General features: G+C 42.3%; 1 protein-coding gene across 7 annotated transcripts in view; it reads right to left on the reverse strand.

Annotated features, from left to right (window-relative positions):
- Positions 1-17750, reverse strand: part of ENO4 (enolase 4) — a 28924-nt gene extending 11174 nt beyond the window's left edge. The window contains exons 1-8 of one of the 7 annotated variants that reach the window (XR_013839081.1): positions 17028-17750; positions 15159-15287; positions 11032-11222; positions 9962-10104; positions 6085-6254; positions 5322-5453; positions 1916-1981; positions 1066-1122 (exon numbers count right to left, since the gene is read on the reverse strand). Coding sequence is in view for 6 of the 7 variants with exons in the window: in XM_079976709.1 (XP_079832835.1) it covers positions 1066-1122; positions 1916-1981; positions 5322-5453; positions 6085-6254; positions 9962-10104; positions 11032-11222; positions 15159-15287; positions 17028-17204 (1065 nt within the window). In the remaining variant the exon portion in view is untranslated. Of the gene's footprint in view, positions 1-1065; positions 1123-1915; positions 1982-5321; positions 5454-6084; positions 6255-9961; positions 10105-11031; positions 11223-15158; positions 15288-16572; positions 16686-16708; positions 16916-17027 lie in introns of those variants that run through there. The other 6 variants (XM_079976709.1, XM_079976711.1, XM_079976707.1 and 3 more) reach the window with 6 other exon arrangements.
- Positions 17751-17999: the final 249 nt, after the last annotated feature.

Raw genomic sequence — 17999 nt, forward strand, 5'->3', positions numbered from 1 at the left:
AGAACCAATGTTAAATATGATCCTGTATATTTTTATTTTTCACACTACATTTTTCACACAATATTTATTTAGTTTCCTCTCTTACCTTATAAAAATGGTTTTTAGCAACGGTTTAAATAAAAATACATCCATTTAATGTAATCATTTATTAAACATTAAATCTAAGAGTATTACAGAGAAAACATTTTTAAAATGCAATTGTACACGTAAAAATTTCCACTTAAATTTACACCTGCTCTTTTCTCCCTATCCTGGAGAGCATCCACTCCTCACCATCCAACCTACATAACCCATATTTGTTCATACATACATCCTCACAGGGGCATTGCTAACTCCCAGTCTAATTAATAAAATACAATAAACATGTTCTACATTTTATGCTTTTTATAATTTTATGATGTTTTAATTATTGTAGTGTGCATCACTATGATATTTTTATTGAATTGGTTGTTTTAGGAATGCTCTTATGAGAAATAATTTTTTAAAAAATCATTCCTATCCAAATTGGGCTTCCAATTTGGCTATCAATAATAAGTAACTTTTACCGGTACTGGATGGTTTCATATTCTGCTTTTGAACACATGACTGAACCTAGCTCATAGGCAGTGGATGCACCACATTTTGAGTCACTAGAATACCTAGGAAATCGCAACCCGTGGACTGATACAGATCCAAGTAACAGGATCTAGAGACAAAACCAGCATGACTTATTTGAGCACTATGCTGCCATCATCACAGGAGTAATATTGGTTCCAAGTTTAAGAGACAGTGTGTGCCTCCATTTCCTTCTTCAATCAGTGTGAAGTGCAGTAGGAATTCCTACAAACCTGAGCTTCTAATGGTTGATATAATTATGTCAGAAAGGCTGATTGATGGAAAGCAATCTTCTGTTCTATTCACAATATAGTATAATATAAATCCCTCGCAACAAATAATGGTACACAAGTCTCAATACATCAAGGGCCATCACACTTGCTAATAAACCTATCACCTTATGAATCTAACAACTGTTTTCTGCAATAATCCACTCCTCAAGTTGAAAACTGTATTGTTATTTTTTCTTACCGGAGCTTTTTTTGCAGCATCCCGTGAAGTCTTTTTACCTTCTCCCACAGAACTAGGCTGTTACAAAGGTTTTAAAAAATTGTTTAGAAACACCAACATTATATATTCAGGAAAAATAGTAACCAAAAAATTAGCCATCTTTTAAATACTGTAATAGCTTCAAAGATACTATCCAAGATAAAGGTTGGGTATAGTACAGAACACAGAGTTTGAAACAGAATGTATTTATTGCAAACTGACAACAGATATTCAAAACATCACTATGAATAAACCTCCCTGATTTTGAACAGATTATTTGCAGCAAACAAAATGAAGCACATTAATGACTCTTTTCAGAATTTAGGCACATGAAATATAAATGACATATATAATAGTACACCACTTCCTAAGGGCATCTGGAGAGGTTGTATTTGTCAAAGCAAGTAACAGATATGTGTCAATAAATAAACGTGAACCGTAAGCCAATGCAAAAGCAGCTAATCATTCATTCTATTGGAAAAAAATTAAAAGACAACCTGGCACCTGCATAGAAATGTGAAAAACAGACACAATAGTAACTTGAGTCCCTAATTAAATGGGTCTCTCCATGAGTTTGAGGTGGCTTTCTTGTCTGGTCTTCCTGGTGCATAAATGAAATAAATGATTGTCATACTGTATAAAAAGATAATGGGTTTGATTTACTCCTGGTGGCTTTTACTTGAAAAGTTAACTTGTCAACCAGGGCAACAGACTGGACTTGTGTATACCTTCTGTAAAGCAAGGTATATATGCACACAAACATACACATAAACATATACATAAACACACACTCCTGAAAATACAAAAATGATTAATTTATAACTTATCTTACCATGTTAGTAGTTTGACTCAGCAACTTCATTACTTCTCTCTGAATATCCACACATCTTTCTACACCCTGCAAAATAAAAATTAAAAAAATCCCACAGAAACACAATTTTTTTTCCTATTAAAAGTAATTGCCCTGGCTCCCATCCCAAACTCAGTGACAGTATGTGTGTAAGTAAGCTTTATTCAAGGCTTACAGTAATTTAGGCCACACTACAGCTGCAGATCACCAAAGGCAGTCCTAAAAGTTCATGAGTGAATGAAAGCTAAGAAGTCTTTAAAGGGGGGGGGGCACAGCCCTCTACCAGTTTCTAAAAGTGAGACATGGTCACTTGCGACACAAGCCTCTCTCCCAATGAGACTGGTGGCACACACTTCTCCAAATGGGGCATGGGCCTGCTCCCAGTGGTGCAGGCAGCACTGAGTTCTCTGAGAGAGGTCAGAGGTCAGACCCTCTGACTCCTCCAGCTGTCCAACCGCCCCTCCTGACTGGTTGATGCCTTCCCCCATTGCTAGGGAATTCCTTCCCTGTTTGTAGGGGCTTGACAGGGAGCCAGGGGCAATGGAGCTCGCGGCATCACGCCCCTTGGTCCACTCCATGCTGTTGACATGCTTGCACTCTCTTCCTCTGACAGCAACTGCCACCCGTCCCAAAGTAGCCAGGCTCACAACAATTACATTCTGGAAACAAGTGACCTTTTCCAAAAGTTACTAGGTAAAGGTAAAGGGACCCCTGACTGTTAGGTCCAGTCGTGGATGACTCTGGGGTTGCGGCGCTCATCTCGCTTTAATGGCCGAGGGAGCCGGCGTACAGCTTCCGGGTCACATGGCCAGCATGACTAAGCCGCTTCTGGTGAACCAGAGCAGTGCATGGAAACGCCGTTTACCTTCCCGCCGGAGTGGTACCTATTTATCTACTTGCACTTTGACGTGCTTTCGAACTGCTAGGTTGGCAGGAACAGGGACCGAGCAATGGGAGCTCATTCCATCGCAGGGATTCGAACCGCCGCCCTTCTGATCAGTTACTAGTATGCTCATTAAACTGCAGATATTCACTTTAATAGACATGTTCCAAGTTGAATGAGAAGTTTTGGAGAAACCGCAACACCAGTGACAATGTTCTGAGTGGATTAAGAGTATCTTAAATCCTGCCAAGTAGGTAAATCCAGGTATTAGCAGGAGGGAAAGCAAGTATGAGCATAAAGAACACCTTGCATGGTAGGCAGGGTATCAGGACTACAACCAGCGAAAAGTACTAGCCAGGCACCTACTAACTTCTGAAATAATACTGCTTTATTCAGGTATTATCATTCAAGCTCCATGTCCTTGAAAAAATGGTCCTATCTTTCACTTTATTATTATTATTATTATTATTATTATTATTATTATTGATTAGATTTATATACCACCCTTCATCAAAAGATCTCAGTGTGGTTCACAAGACCTTGAGTTGTGCCTTGATTTTGAAGAAGATACAAGATTATCATCAGCTGTGCCAACATGCAATTATACCTGAGTTAATTTTGTTCACACACATGATGTAAAATGGAATGAAACATTTGCTTTAACCATTTTTTCCCCATTTAGGAACTGGTAATTGGGGATCTCTGCCAATTCCCACCTGATTCAAAAGAAGATTACCATATTTAATTAAATCTCTTTCCCATCTCACCCACTTCATTGCTCTCAGTTGTTCTATCCATGAGTGTACCATTATACATCCTTAATCTGAGAGGAGTAAGGTGGGATTGAACAAAAGTTGCCTGGGAAGGTGATTTGACAAAAACATTAATCTATGAAAGTGAAATTTTAAAACTTATCTTCAAGGTATTTGGAGTCATCATAATAATGACCTTTCAGGAGAATAACTCATTCGTTCTATATGAATGTGATGTCTCATTTTGTGAAAATGAAATGCCTACTATAACACAGAACGCTGCTATACCTTTCCATTGTCAATATTACTCACAAGAGACACATCCACGGGCAACTTCTCAGATGTCAATGAATGGGTCTTGTGCATTAAAAGCACAGCCATTTATTACACACTTCCATATGCATGTTTCCTCCATATACTTATAACCAACTCAGAAATGTTTTAGATTCAGTGAGGTAGCCGTGTTGGTCTGATGCAGTCGAAATAAATAAAAAAGTATTTGTCCAGTAGCACCTTAGAGACCAACTACCGTATTTTTCGCCCTATAGGACGCACTTTTTCCCCTCCAAAAATGCAGGGGAAATGTGTGTGCGTCCTATGGGGCGAATGCCGGCTTTCGCTGAAGCCTGGAGAGCGAGAGGCGTCGGTGCGCACCGACCCCTCTCGCTCTCCAGGCTTCAGGAAGCTATCCACAAGCCTTGCAAGCCTGGCGGGAGTTCCCGTGGGCTCGCAAAGCTTGCGGGTGGCAGCCTGCAGCCCGAAGCACGGGGCGCCCTCTGGAGGACGCCCCGTGCTTGGGGCAGGTGTCCGCAAGCCTTGCGCGCCCGGGGGGGGAGTTCCCGCGGGCCTGCAAGGCTTGCGGGCGGCAGCCTGCAACCCAAAGCACGGGGCGCCCTCCGGAGAGCGCCCCGTACTTCGCGCAGGTATCCGCAAGCCTTGCGAGCCCGGCGGGATTTGCCGCCGGGCTCGCAAGGCTTGCGGATAGCAGCCTGTTCTGGGGACTAGGGTCGGGGGAAGCTCGGGCTGGGGGGGGGGGAAATATTTTTTTTTATTCATTCCCCCCCCCAAAAAAAACCGAGGTGTGTCCTATGGGCCAGTGCGCCCTATAGGGCGAAAGATATGGTAAGTTTATTCTGGGCATAAGCTTTTGTGTACATGCACATGAGGTATCTGAAGAAGTGTGCACGCACACGAAAGCTTATACCCAGAACAAACTTAGTTGGTCTCTAAGCTGCTACTGCACAATTTTTATTTATTTATTCAGAAATGTTTTGTTATGTTTAAGTGCCTAATAACATGTTACATTAATGATGTGTTTATAATAATAATAATAATAATAATAATACCACCAAGCACAGAGACACCAATGAGACTTTTTCCTTGTGCTAATTGCCACATGGAGTGGATGATTTTCACCTTTATCACAACTGGAGAGAGTAGACTGAAACCACATACTTTATTCCTGAGGACAATGCCCTCTTCCCACCTAATGCCTGGTATTTAATATGTGTAACCCCACATCATCAGAAATTATGCCACGATTGTAACAAGTAGTGAGGCAGTAAGGCTTCAATCCTACACCCTCTTCACTCTTACTCCAATTGAAGACAGCAGGTATAAGCGTAGAGAACGGGAAGTTGGATTATGCCGTAAAAAAGCAATTAACTTCTTACAGGTTGATTAAAATATGGCCAAGTGCTTTTTAATATTGTGTTTTATTATAAACAAAAGGGAAAACAGTTGCACATGGTACCTGTTTAACTGGTAACCAGTGTGGAGGTATAACCATCACTTCTTTCAATAGATTCAGTTTTCCAGCTGATGATTTTCCACAACTCAAAACTGTTGCCATTGGAAGTGGCAAAGCCAGTTCTTTAGGCGATTCCTAAAGTGGAAAAAGTCATGTGGGAACTATTTTAGGCTTCACTTTGAAAATTATCCGGAACAGAAAAATGATTACATATGCCCCCAAATACTATGGACTGCTGGAACTGTAGATGCAACTTGATTGCTCCATATTATTTATTTACTTAATTTCGGCATTTACATGCCATCCCATTCCATGCAGTTCCCTGGGGGGCTTACTTGCTGGTCAACAGCACCCCCCCCCATTAAATTAAGTAAGAGCACACTAAGCATGGGGCAACATTGACTACCTGGACGCCTTTAGAATTAAAACAAAAGGAATTAATTGCTATGTCACAAAACATGACACTTGCATGTTAGTGACCAAGGGCACAAATTTGCACAGCAATACACCAGGTGATGACCAAGCCCTGGCTCTAGCACAGAGATATCTGCCAGATTCATTATGGCCATTACTATGGATTCTGGTGGAAGAAAGAGCACAGAGCTAAGCCATACTTGTATAATAAATGTACTAGAATATGGTTGCGATACAAACCACATCAACATTGAGCAAAAGGTTCCGCAGAACTTAGGCTGCATGTATGTCTGGATTACTTCTTATTCCTATCTTGAGTGAGAATTCTGGATGCTAAAATCCAGACAAGTACCTGATCGTGTTTCAGCAAAGCGATATGTAAGTACAAAGGCATGTCACGAAGAGTCGCAGCAGTCTTTGCAAAAGCAAGAGATGTACACCCAATAGCCATGCTACCCATAACTACAGGTTCCGTGGGTTCTGCAGGAGGGATTGGCTTCTCCAGCAGAGACAACTTCTTTGCTGAGAAAACAAAAACATGTTTATAGTTTTCTATTGACAATATCAACATCATAGGGTTAAGTAAAATATGGCTATGAAGTCAATTAAAACAAAGAATCTGGACTTCTTATTCTAGATCAATTCTATTGGTGTCAAAGACACTGCTCCAGAGATAGGTGTTTTGAGGACTGTCATCTTAACCCCTTATATTAAGACACTTCTTCTAACGAACTTTCTAACACTAATCTCCTGTTGTGATGGAACAGGACTTTGAAGCATTTTGTTTGTAACTAGGCTGTAAAATGGTTGCCCTTTATGTTGAAAACTCGTGTATATAGGGTTCAAAAAATTGCAGGAAGGTGAAACATGCAAGGGATACTAGTTCGGGAAGTTTTGCACGGGAACCTGGTAATTAAGGAGAAACAGAAACCTAACCAAGACTCTTGTCCTCAATGGGAGGGGGTAGTTAAAATATTCCATATAAAAGTTGAAGAGTTGCAAGAAAGAAAAGGGGCTTGAATTAAACTGTAAAATTAACTTTTTTGCTAAAATAATTTCCCCCAAAAGTGTTTAACTTGATACCTTTAATAAAAGCATAGCTTATTCGGGAGCAGGGAATTTGGTCAGAGACCTTGTTATTCAATTCACCCCTGCCAATTTGCTACCACGACTTTGCTACTGGTATAAGAATCCCTATACAGGTGGCGACCATTTACACATGTCCAGTTAGCACTCAACTGCCACGCACAGGTCTTTTGCACCCAGAAGACGGAGGAATGGGGACAGAACAGGGCAGGCTTATGTGTGCTCCGCAGACACGTGCTTTGACCCAGAATACAACAGCTGTGGAAACGGTAATTGCCAGTGCAGTTCTGCATCTAAGAAACCACCTCTCCCCCCTACATCCCATGCTGGTCACTTAGATCTGGGAATAGAGATCTGTTGGTGTTTATAGCAAAGCATGTAAACCATGCTGTGACTTAGGCACATGCTCTGAGAACTGTGGCACCAGTTGTCTGGAATTCATCTTCCACAGATGGGAAACAAGCCTCCATGTTGTCATGTCAAAAACTTTTCGCCCAGCCCGTCCCAAATTAGTATATGTCTGCAGTTTTCAATAAATAAAATTTATGTTTTTTTATCTGTTTTATATTTATTTCTCTACACCATTTCCACACTACTAAATATAGGAGCAGTTTATAAACCAATTAATTAAATACCACTCCTCCCAATATAGACAAGAGCTGGACCGCTTAAAGTGGTCCAACAGAAAGTTGAAGCTGTTGTTTAGTCAGGGAGTCAGAGAAGAATAAACGTCATCCACAGTGGCAATGGTGAGAGGAAGGTGGGGTTGGTTTGGCTGGTTGGCTTGCCTTCTTTCCCTCTCATGATGCAGGCTATAACCCATGATGTCACACCTAACCTTTAGGCTTAAATCACATCTGTTCTTAGACATAATAATCTGATATTTTGACCTCTGCAATGAAGGCTTGTTTCAGTCTCAGATAGAACCCTTCTCTTTTATTTCCTTTTCTCTTCCATTGCTTATTATTATGCCCTTCATCTTCCAGCACCCTTAGATCCAGACTTTCCAAAGAGCGTTTTATATGCACAAAACTTAAGAATCCAGAGTAGATTTTGAAAATTACTTGGCTCTCACTTGGACACCTTAATAATGGCTGGATTTCTGAAGCACAGAGCTTAGCAACCATAAACTCCCACTGTGACATTTATGTCCTCAAGTCCTCAAATTCTTATCATCCAATGGCTTGCTTTGACTCTAAAATAGGAGCTGGCATCTTTTGAAAATCCAGCACTAGTTGTGGGTGCTGAGTGCCTTTGAAAACCTGACCTTTTAATCCAAGCACTTAACAGAACTTTTGAACAGCAGAACATGAAAGCTGTCAAGTGCAGCTATGGAACTCTATGCAGACACCCAACTTAAGTGTTTGAAGCACATCATATATTTGAAGCACATCATATATTTGATCTTCCTTAGGTCTGGAATGCACAGCAATGAATGCATTATGAGTGAGGTGTCAGGCATGAAGCAACAGGCTGTTCTCCAAAGTTTCTCAAAAATCACCTTTATTCTCCATAAAATGACAAATTCTACTCTTCAGAAGTTCAACTTCTCTATAACTGCTTCTATTGAGACTACTGAAATTCCAGTAATTAAATATTTTCTCCCAGAAAAGTAAAAATGATTTTGTTATATTTGCTAAGAAATCAAGAATGGCAATTAAAATTATCAGTGAGGCAAATGCAGCAATACAAACTTCTGCTACAGTACTACTTTTAAGCAAATTTAACTCTGAGCAGTGTTTTTGGTACAAAATGGGGTGCCAGTACTCATAATCTTCATAAAAATGCCATGGATGCTGGCATAAAATGGCTGTCATGAGCTGCTACAAAAGGGGTGATGGTACTCCATACTGGTGAGTACTGTCAGACAAAAAAGCACTGCGAGAATCATGAAAGATACGAAATGTTAAAGAGTATACGAATAAGAACACTTTCTTCTTATCATGAACAGGTCACTGCAATTATGCAAAAAGCCAATAAGAGGAGAAACATTCGACACATTTCCCTCGAGTTAAACAGTCAATGGGTGTTGCATCCTTAAGACTCTTGCTCTCAAGGGTCAGTATGATCTGGTTGTTCTTTCCATTAGTGGAATGTTACTGAACGTTACAGATAACAAGTGGCATGGCCCTGGCTGGCAACTAGATCAGCTAGCAGTTCAATTTAAAGCCAAAGGGTGTGGCTAGGAGACACCCTAGCCCCCTTCCACTGTGCTGTTTTCCTGCCCTGCCAGATCCCATTAAACAAACATAAACTTCACAGCAGGTGTGCTGTTCCATGTCCCTCTATTAAACTGATTCCTAAGAAAATGAACAAATCAACATGAGACAATGGAGTGCATATTCACATGTCAAGACAAATAATGCAGTCTGATACTCAGATAAGGCATTGCCCAAGAAAAGAGAGCTAGGTATCCAGATCAAGTGTTTCCCAATCTTTTCCTTTTGTTTTGCCTGTGTGATTCCCATTTTGAAGCATCACATAGCTACAAAGGCAAGCAAGCCACCCACCCACACCTCAATCTACAACTGCCATGACTTTACTTGGGATCATTAAGTCCAGTATGCAGAGTGATATGGGGGTATGTTGAAGGGCGGAGAATCCAGGAAAGCATAACGGGTTATGTGCAAAAGTTTCATTTACTTACTTACTTACTTATTTATTTATTTATTTATGTATAACATTTTATACCCCTTCCTATAATAATAAGTGGCTTACTCAAAAACAATAAAAATGCAACATTGATAACATTTCAATAACATTTCATAAAAATGTGATAGCAGAAGCATGCTTTGAACTACCCTTCCCTTCCACAAGCTTAGGTAAGAAAGCAAATGTGGGTCTTTATCCCAGAAAGGACTCCTACTTGCAGAATAGAACTTCACCATGCTCTCCTCCCCAGGTGGCCTCCCAAATCTGTTCTGGGAGTTCCACCAACCCTCCAGAGAAAGATTTGGGTGGGTGGGTGGGTGGGTGTGCAAGGGGCATGTAGGAAGAGAAGACGGAGGGGAAGTTCCATTACACAACCAGAAGTTGTAAGAACGGGACAACTTCATTGGATACAAGCCTGAGAGCCATGATACCCATTTGCTAAATGGAACAGGATGCTATCTACTTTATAGATGCAAGGTCTATTCTATAACCTGCTTTGTTTGGCTTTTTTTTCCCAGAAGGAGCTGGAGCAGCTGAAGCAGCAGAAGCCTCTGCTTCCTGGATTTCTTTCTCTTTCTCCTTTTCAGCTTCCCTTCTTTCTTCATCTGCTTCTGCTTTCTTTGCAAAATATTCGCTGTAATAAAAGGAAGCGCAGTAACCGCTGGTTGCTTTAGTACTTCAAGAATCTTCATGACACACGCAAGTCAGGGTACACTGAAATTTGTTACCTTCACTTCTATAAATAGTAATACATTTCTGATAAAACACATAACACAAAATTAGAGAGGTATTTTGTATTTGCCAGGGGGGGGTCTTTAACCTCCCCACTCGCACTTACTGTGTAGTTATATTTGCAGAAAATAACTTCTAGGGAGTACATGAACTCAGAGAAACCCACCACGGGAAAGATGTTTCCTGGTTGCTAGGTAAAAAGGAAGGGCAAACTACGGAGATTCTAAGGACTACTAGAAAATAAGGCAGAAGCAGATAAAGTACATGAAAGGGAAACAGCAACTCTTTCGGACCCAAGGTATTCCCATTGCCTGGTGTCCAAGCAACTCATCTATCACAGCTCTAATTTTACTCCTACCTATCAGTGGTTTTAGCCCATGAGTGATCATTTCACTAAAATTGCTTAGAAGGGTACCTGCACATTTTGCTTAACTTTCTAGGAGGGCTTAGAGACTTACTTTTTTATTTAAAATAAAATGGCAGCAGGCTCTGACACAGTAAAGTTTTTCATGGGTTCCAGGCTGGTATCCAAGGTAGATGATAATTTTATTTACAGACTAAGCTTAAACTCAATCATAATCTGCCTCCAGACCACCAGACTGTTATGGTTGAAGCACAGCCATTTCAAATCCTCAAGTATGCCACATGCTGGTAAGCACAAGTACAATCCAATACAAGTCTGCTCAAAAGTAAGTTCCACTGAGTCCAAAAGGGCTTACTCTCAAGTATAGAATTGCAGCCTGAATTACAGTCTTGTAAGTGCAACATAATGGATTTTCAAAAGAAATGAATTGCTATATAACATGCAGAATAAATATGTGAAACTTACCCTAGACGTTCATCAGCTTTATGCTGGTCAGTAGGTTGAAGGCCTATGAACATTTCATTCAGTGATTCATTTATCCATTCAATTGCTACCTTTATAGATTCTTCTCTTTCCCTTTCATCAGCATCAATTGCTTCTGGTGAAGCATTTTCAAGAATTTCAGCATGAGAAGAGATCATGCTGGAACAAATCCTCTGCAGAACAGTATTTAAAAATAGATTCACCATTGAAATTTCACATAATAAACACTACATTGAAATCATTTTGTGCTAAAGGTTTATTTAAGCTTTATTTTTGATGTATGGAGAGGGTTATCACTTTCACTGTCGAATGTTATAAATTCCACATGTCAAATCTTTTGACAAGGTATTTAAAAGAATTTTATTACTAGAGTGGAATTCTTCACAGCTCCTTTCATTTCAATTTTGTTTAGTCCATATGCTTCTTTGACAATGTAAACTACACTGTTTATATGAACTTCTGAATAATGCAAATGCCTCTAGGTTATATTACAGTATTAGTCCAATCCCCTGCAATATAGGAATCTCAACTAAAGCATCCATAGACATCCAACCTCTGCTTAGAAACCTCCAATGAAGGAGAGTTCACAACCTCCCAAGGGAGACCGCTCCACTGTCAAACAGCTCCTACTGTCAAAAAGCTCTTCCTGATGTTAAGTCGGAATCTCCTTTATTGTAATTTGAAGCCATTGGTTCGAGTCCTACAATCCAGAGCATCAGAAAACAAGCTTGTTTTCTCTTCCATGTGACAGCTCTTTAGATATTTGAAGATGGCTATCATATCTCCTCTCACTCTCCTCTTTTTCAGGCTAAACATACCCAGCTCCTTCAACCATTCCTCATAAGACTTGGTTTCCAGACGCTTGATCATATTAGTTACCCTCCTTTGCACATGTTCCAGCTTGTCAATATCCCTTGTGGTGCCCAGAATTCTAGGTGTGGTGTGACCGAGACAGAAGAGAATAGTACTATTACTTCCCTTGATCTGGATACTATACTTCTATTGCTGCATCACACCCCAAGATCCTTTTCACATGTACTAATAGTAAGCCAAGTGTCCCCCATCTTATATTTGTGCATCTGGTTCTTTCTGGCTAAGTGCAGAACCTTACATTTGTCCCTACTGAAATTTATTTTGTTAGTTTAGACCCAGTTCTCCAATCTGTTAAAGTCATTTTGAATCCTGATTCTATCTTCTGTGGCATTAGCTACCCCTCCAAGTTTGGTGTCATCTGCAGATTTGATTAGCACCCCCCTCATGGGCATAGCCACATTTTTTGTTATGGGGGTCCCAAAAAGTTATTGAGCTTTTTTGGTGAGATCATGGCTAAAATTCCCCCTAAAAGAGGGCATTACAGGGGGCAAGCTTTAGTTAAAAGGTAAAGGTACCCCTGCGCGTACAGCCAGTCTTGACAGACTCTAGGGTTGTGCGCTCATCTCACTCTAGAGGCTGGGAGCCAGCGCTGTCCGCAGACACTTCCGGGTCACGTGGCCAGCGTGACGAAGCTGCTCCGGCGAACCAGCACCAGAGCAGCACACGGAAACGCCGTTTACCTTCCCGCTATACAGCGGTACCTATTTATCTACTTGCACTTAAGGGTGCTTTCAAACTGCTAGGTGCGCAGGAGCTGGGACCGAACGATGGGAGCTTACCCCGCCGCGGGGATTCGAACCGCTGACCATGCGATCGGCAAGTCCTAGGCGCTGAGGTTTTACCCACAGCGCCACCGTGTCCCCCAAGCTTTAGTTAGGGGGCAGTTAATTGAGTATTTTTTATGCTTTTCAATAATTTTTGAGGATTATAGGGGGGCAGCTGCCCCCCGGCTATGCCTATGATTCTTCCCCCCACCCAATTTCTTCATCAGTTGTTTATAAAGATGCTGAACAACAACGGGCCCAAGACAGAACCCTACGGCACCCCACTTGTCACTTTTTTCCAGGGTGATGAGGAACCATTAATGAGTACTCTTTGGGTTCGGTCAATCAACTAGCTACAAATCCATCTAACAGTTATTTATCCTTTGATTCTCTATTGAATATACCTTAATATTGAATACACCTTAATATACATTTTTCAAGAGCAAAAACATAGAAATATTGGGTGGTTTCAGTACTTCCATTCAATCCATTTCTGTTACCCAATGTGAGGGATATGTACTCATGGAAGTGTAAACTTGGGGCTACCCCTCCCATGATCTCAAGTGGCACTCTGTGAGGGGTGGCAAATTTGCATCTAGGTACAGTCCACACCTCCCAGCTTCCTCCATGGAGCAATTTCTTCAGGAATGCAGAAAAGTCCCCCACCCCACACTTTCATTCTCCAGATCATACTTGTTTTCTGGCTTCCCTGCTTTCCCTCTCCTTCCCTGCTCTTTCCTTCTCTAGTTCACCCTCCCTTGTTTCTGGCATTCCCGTTTCCCTCTCCTCCCACCCCTTTTTATCCATCTGCATTTAGTCCCCCTTGCTTCACCACAGCACTTCTCTTCCCCATTTCACTGTCAGTATATGGAAACATCACAGCTGCAAACAGCCAGATTGTTGACATCACATGATGTGCCTATCTGTGGGAAAGAAGAATTTCCCAGGACATTCACAGGCTGGATAAGTCTTTGTGAAGAGTGTAACTTGAAACCTTCCGACTGTGCATGCTCAGGAAGTTTGTCAGACTTGCTAGAAGAACTGAACTGAAAGGACGTGTTTTCCTTTAGTGCTGTAATGTCAGAAATAAACATCATGTAAATAGAATTCTGACTTATTTTCTTTCCCTTGCGGAAGCAGGAGGGAGGGGTTGTGCATTTTACCCACGCTTGGGAAAATGTTGCCTATCAAAATCTCCCTGGTCTGTCTGGATATCAGCCAGAGGAGGTTACCGGTAAGCAAGCTCCGAGGACAGTGAGAGGGGCCAGCATCTATGGAGGGGGCTTGCAAACAAACAAGTGGTAGCAGAGGATGGTTGCAACAAGACGGCTGAGCACCAGGTGGGAGACACTTTTTTTTACGTCTTCTTTTCCGTAAATCTATCAAGCCACTAACCCACAGAGTCCTGCTCAAGTGCCACGCTGCATGCGCACCTGCCTCCTGATGGACAAGCTCCCAGCTTTGCAAGAGAGCAGCAATGGTTTCCAGCTAGTAAGCCATGGTTCAAAGGCAAGGCAGAGGTCAGCCAGCAGAATGGAAAGAGGTAGTGGGTTTTGAGGGGGTAAGAAAGGGGGGGGTGAGGTGAACCCTATCCCACAACCACAGCACCTTCTCTCCATCCAAAAACACATTTCAGTTAACCAAAACAAACAAACACACACACAAAAACACCTCAAAGAGGATGCAAAGCAGGACTGAAGAGGACTGGCCTGGATCTCAACAGAAAGGCCTAGAGGGCTGCATTTGGTCTCTGAGCCTAATATTCCCTGCCCATGCCCTAACCCAGCACTCTTAACAAACCACAATTCCCAGGGGCATGCCATTTTCTGCTTCACCTCAGACAGCAAAATGCCTTGGGCCAGCCCTGTGTATACTTCACTGTTGGGTGTCTCATCCTTATCCTTATCCTTATCCCTCAACCCTAGTGAAGACATTTTATAAAAAGTCACAGCAGACAAGACCCTTCCAAATTTCAAAAGGGTGATAGTATGATGTCTAATTTGCCCCTAAACCTTTTTTACACTCAGGATCATGGCGCACAGGGAAAGGAAACATTACCACTTTCTATCATGCAGTGGTCCTGAAGAAACGTTCCACGAGAATTGCTACCAGCCCTAGGACACATTAATTAGATTCTGTTCACATTAATAGCATGAGGGGGGATTTTCATCAAGGAAAAAAAGAAGTATTGGAAACCCTTCTCCAAGCACCATGGTTCCAATCCTGACACACACATAACACACAGCAGCTTGTTAAGGGGTAAAACACTTAGATATGTTAAATGCCTTGACACATTTTAACATCAAACCTACTTTGGGCCTTTTGGTTTCATCATATTGAGGCAAAAATTGGCAGGAGTTGACCAGTGTCCAAATAAGCTCACAGACAATGTTATTTGCAGGTTGCAGCCCTCAGTCTGGCAGTCAGATATCTCTGAATCAAATAGAGAATTAAGCACGTAACAGTTCATACCTTGACACAGTTCCTAACTCGGCATGACACTTCCACTTCTAACGTTGGCCGACCGATCCCATCAAGCACCTTTTTCCCAACTAATTTGGTTATCACTGGAGGCTTTGATAATTCAGAGAAGTAGTTTGCCTGGAAGATAACAATTATAGCAATTATTTCCCATATATTTAAAATGAGATTTCTATTCTCCTAGTACACAGTCGTCTGCAGTGAAGCTTTTCCCTGACATTTATCAGACTGCTCATTTAGTAGTTCCTGCACCCATGGCTTGGGATCATACCTATTACCAACAATATTATCTCCTTTCTTTTTAAAATCCTAATGGTACCCTCTTGGCTTTCACTAAATCTTCTGGAGTATGGTAAACTGTAATGATACCTGTTCATCTGTGATGAAATCAAGGATGAAATTCTTGGATTGTGCCACTGACATTGATTTTACAGGATCCTCGCCTGCCCTTTTCAAGAAGTAATACAGGGACCAGCAGTTTCCCTGACACATGCTAGTATAGGGCATACTGCCTGGCAATCAGGAGAAATGATCTATCAGGAAGTACTCCAAAAAGCACTATGGTGTTTTGCACTGGTGGTTGAATTTCAGAGGTCTTGGTAGCCTGCCCAAATGTGAGCTTGCTATGACATATAATACTATTTCTGCTTCCAATGACATATGGTATCATAAAAAGATATGTTCGCATTTTCTAGTTCCCTCTTTTATTACCAATCATTTAAATCACATTTTCTAGTGGGCTTAGTGCATTATAACCCTTGTTTTATTAACATCCGAATCAACACTGAGATTATGTCATAAGATTACTATTTTACCAATGGGAAACTAAGGCAGATCATGACATTTACTGTATATGCTACAGTATGCTGTTCAGAGGAAATTCATAAGATTATACACCATGTAAGTATACTCTGCCAACCTATACAGTTATGTGGCATGAATCTCATGAACGTCCTCTTTACAATAGCCTTGCATATTGTACAGGATGAGAACCCTTCTACCTCCTAAGTGTGCCTTGCTCATCATAATGCAGGTGACAGTACAAATTATACTGATATGTAGCAATGTAAGTTTATTGGAGGGCTGTAGGAGCAGAAAAAAACAGAAGACAAAATACAGGTCAGTTCCTATTTTAAGAGTTATTTATTAAATCATTTTAATAATCTTACAGTTAATTCTGATGTACCAAGTGCCAGTCATCCACACTGAGTGGCCAGAATAAGAAAAGCTAGAACCAGGTTCTCAGTGTTGCTAGTTGAGAGAAAATTATGTACATTAGTAAGAATCAAAGCCTTTTACATGAATTCAGGGTTATGCTAACCATTCCCTGCCCAATTTACTTCTATGTTGACCTGCATAGGATTGCTCTGCTAACAAATTTATTATGGCACGGGTTTTCATGTACCATAGTGCACTCTTCACATCTAATGATGCAGATTTCAATCCATGAAATAAATATGTTGGTGTTTAAGGTGCTGTCAAGACTCTCAGTTGCCGTTTACTTAAACAGTAAATTTACAGCCTCTATATACGGTACCCACTTTGCTAGGAGTAACTCTCGTTAGATTGAATGGGGACACACAGCAGCTCAGTGGGGCTTGCCTCGGAAATATCATGGAGAAGCTCTCCCTGTAAAGGGCCAAAATACTACCATGCAGATGCACACAGCAGTAACACACGACATGCGTTAAGGTCATTGGGAGTTCTGCACTCCCACCCAGCCGATCCCACACCTAAGGCGTCTCCCCCCCTCCACACTCCCGGTGCGCGTGCGCACCAGGCACACATCGCACCATCCTCCGGTTGGGGCCAAAGGCGCATGCGCAAGAGGGGGGGCCGTTACACGGGGGTCCGGCTTACCAGGTGCCCGTAGAAGTCTTCTGGGCGCTGGTAGAACATGGCGTTGAGCACCTCCTCCAGGCGCTGCGGCACTTCGTTGCTGCGGTAATACTCCGCAGCCTGTTGTTTGAGATCAGTAATGGTGAATCGCCGCTGCTGCTGCTGCTCGCCCGCAGCCCGGTTCCCGCAATACTCCATGTCTCCCTGGAGAAGCGCCGGGGCTCCGTTGCTAGGAGACGGGGCACGCGCGCCTCCCGCCCCGAGATTACCGTATTCTCGCGGGATCGCTTTCCTCCCGTTTCTCCTCCCCTCAAGTTCTTTCCTTCGGGCTTCGGTCCTGTGCCGAATAGTTTAGCAGAGCCCATTCGGAATCCGTCAGCCCCGACTTCTGAGGGAGGGCGACGACGAGGAGGTTCCTGCTGAGCGCTGTTAACGTCTCGGGGGCAGCGCCGGCTGATTAGGTTCGCTGGAGATTGAATAAACTTGGGACACGGCGGGTTGTAGCGCCACCTGGTGCCCAAAGGCGGGAAGCGCAGTCGAGTCTTTGTCAGCTCAGCCGGTTCCCTGTCTTCACCTGGGACAGACGCCTCTGTGCGCATGTGTGTGTGTGTGAGAGAGAGAGAGAGAGAGAGAGACACCCTCCTGTCATTCTGCTCAGGCTTGTGATTGCATTTTGGTCCCCCCCCCCAACCAATTCTGTGGCCTTTTGCCAATTTTTCAACTGCTGATTTTGCCTCTGATTCTGTTTTCGTATGTGTGTCGCTTTTCCCTTTGCTTGCTCCCTGTGTTGTTTTTCCTAACTTAAAAAAAACCCAAAAACACTTGTTTCCCTTATTTAGCCCTATTTTCCCTCCCTTGCCTCGGTGCTGATTTGTCTGGGACTCATGCCTTCTTTCATCAGTGCTTGCAGCCCATGCCTTCCTTCTTTCATTCCAGGCACTGCCAGGCATTGCTGTACCAATGGAGCCCCACTTGGACTTGGGGGTGATAGGG

Source organism: Podarcis cretensis (genome assembly GCF_951804945.1).
Source record: "Podarcis cretensis genome assembly, chromosome: 5".
Classification (NCBI taxonomy): domain Eukaryota; kingdom Metazoa; phylum Chordata; class Lepidosauria; order Squamata; family Lacertidae; genus Podarcis; species Podarcis cretensis.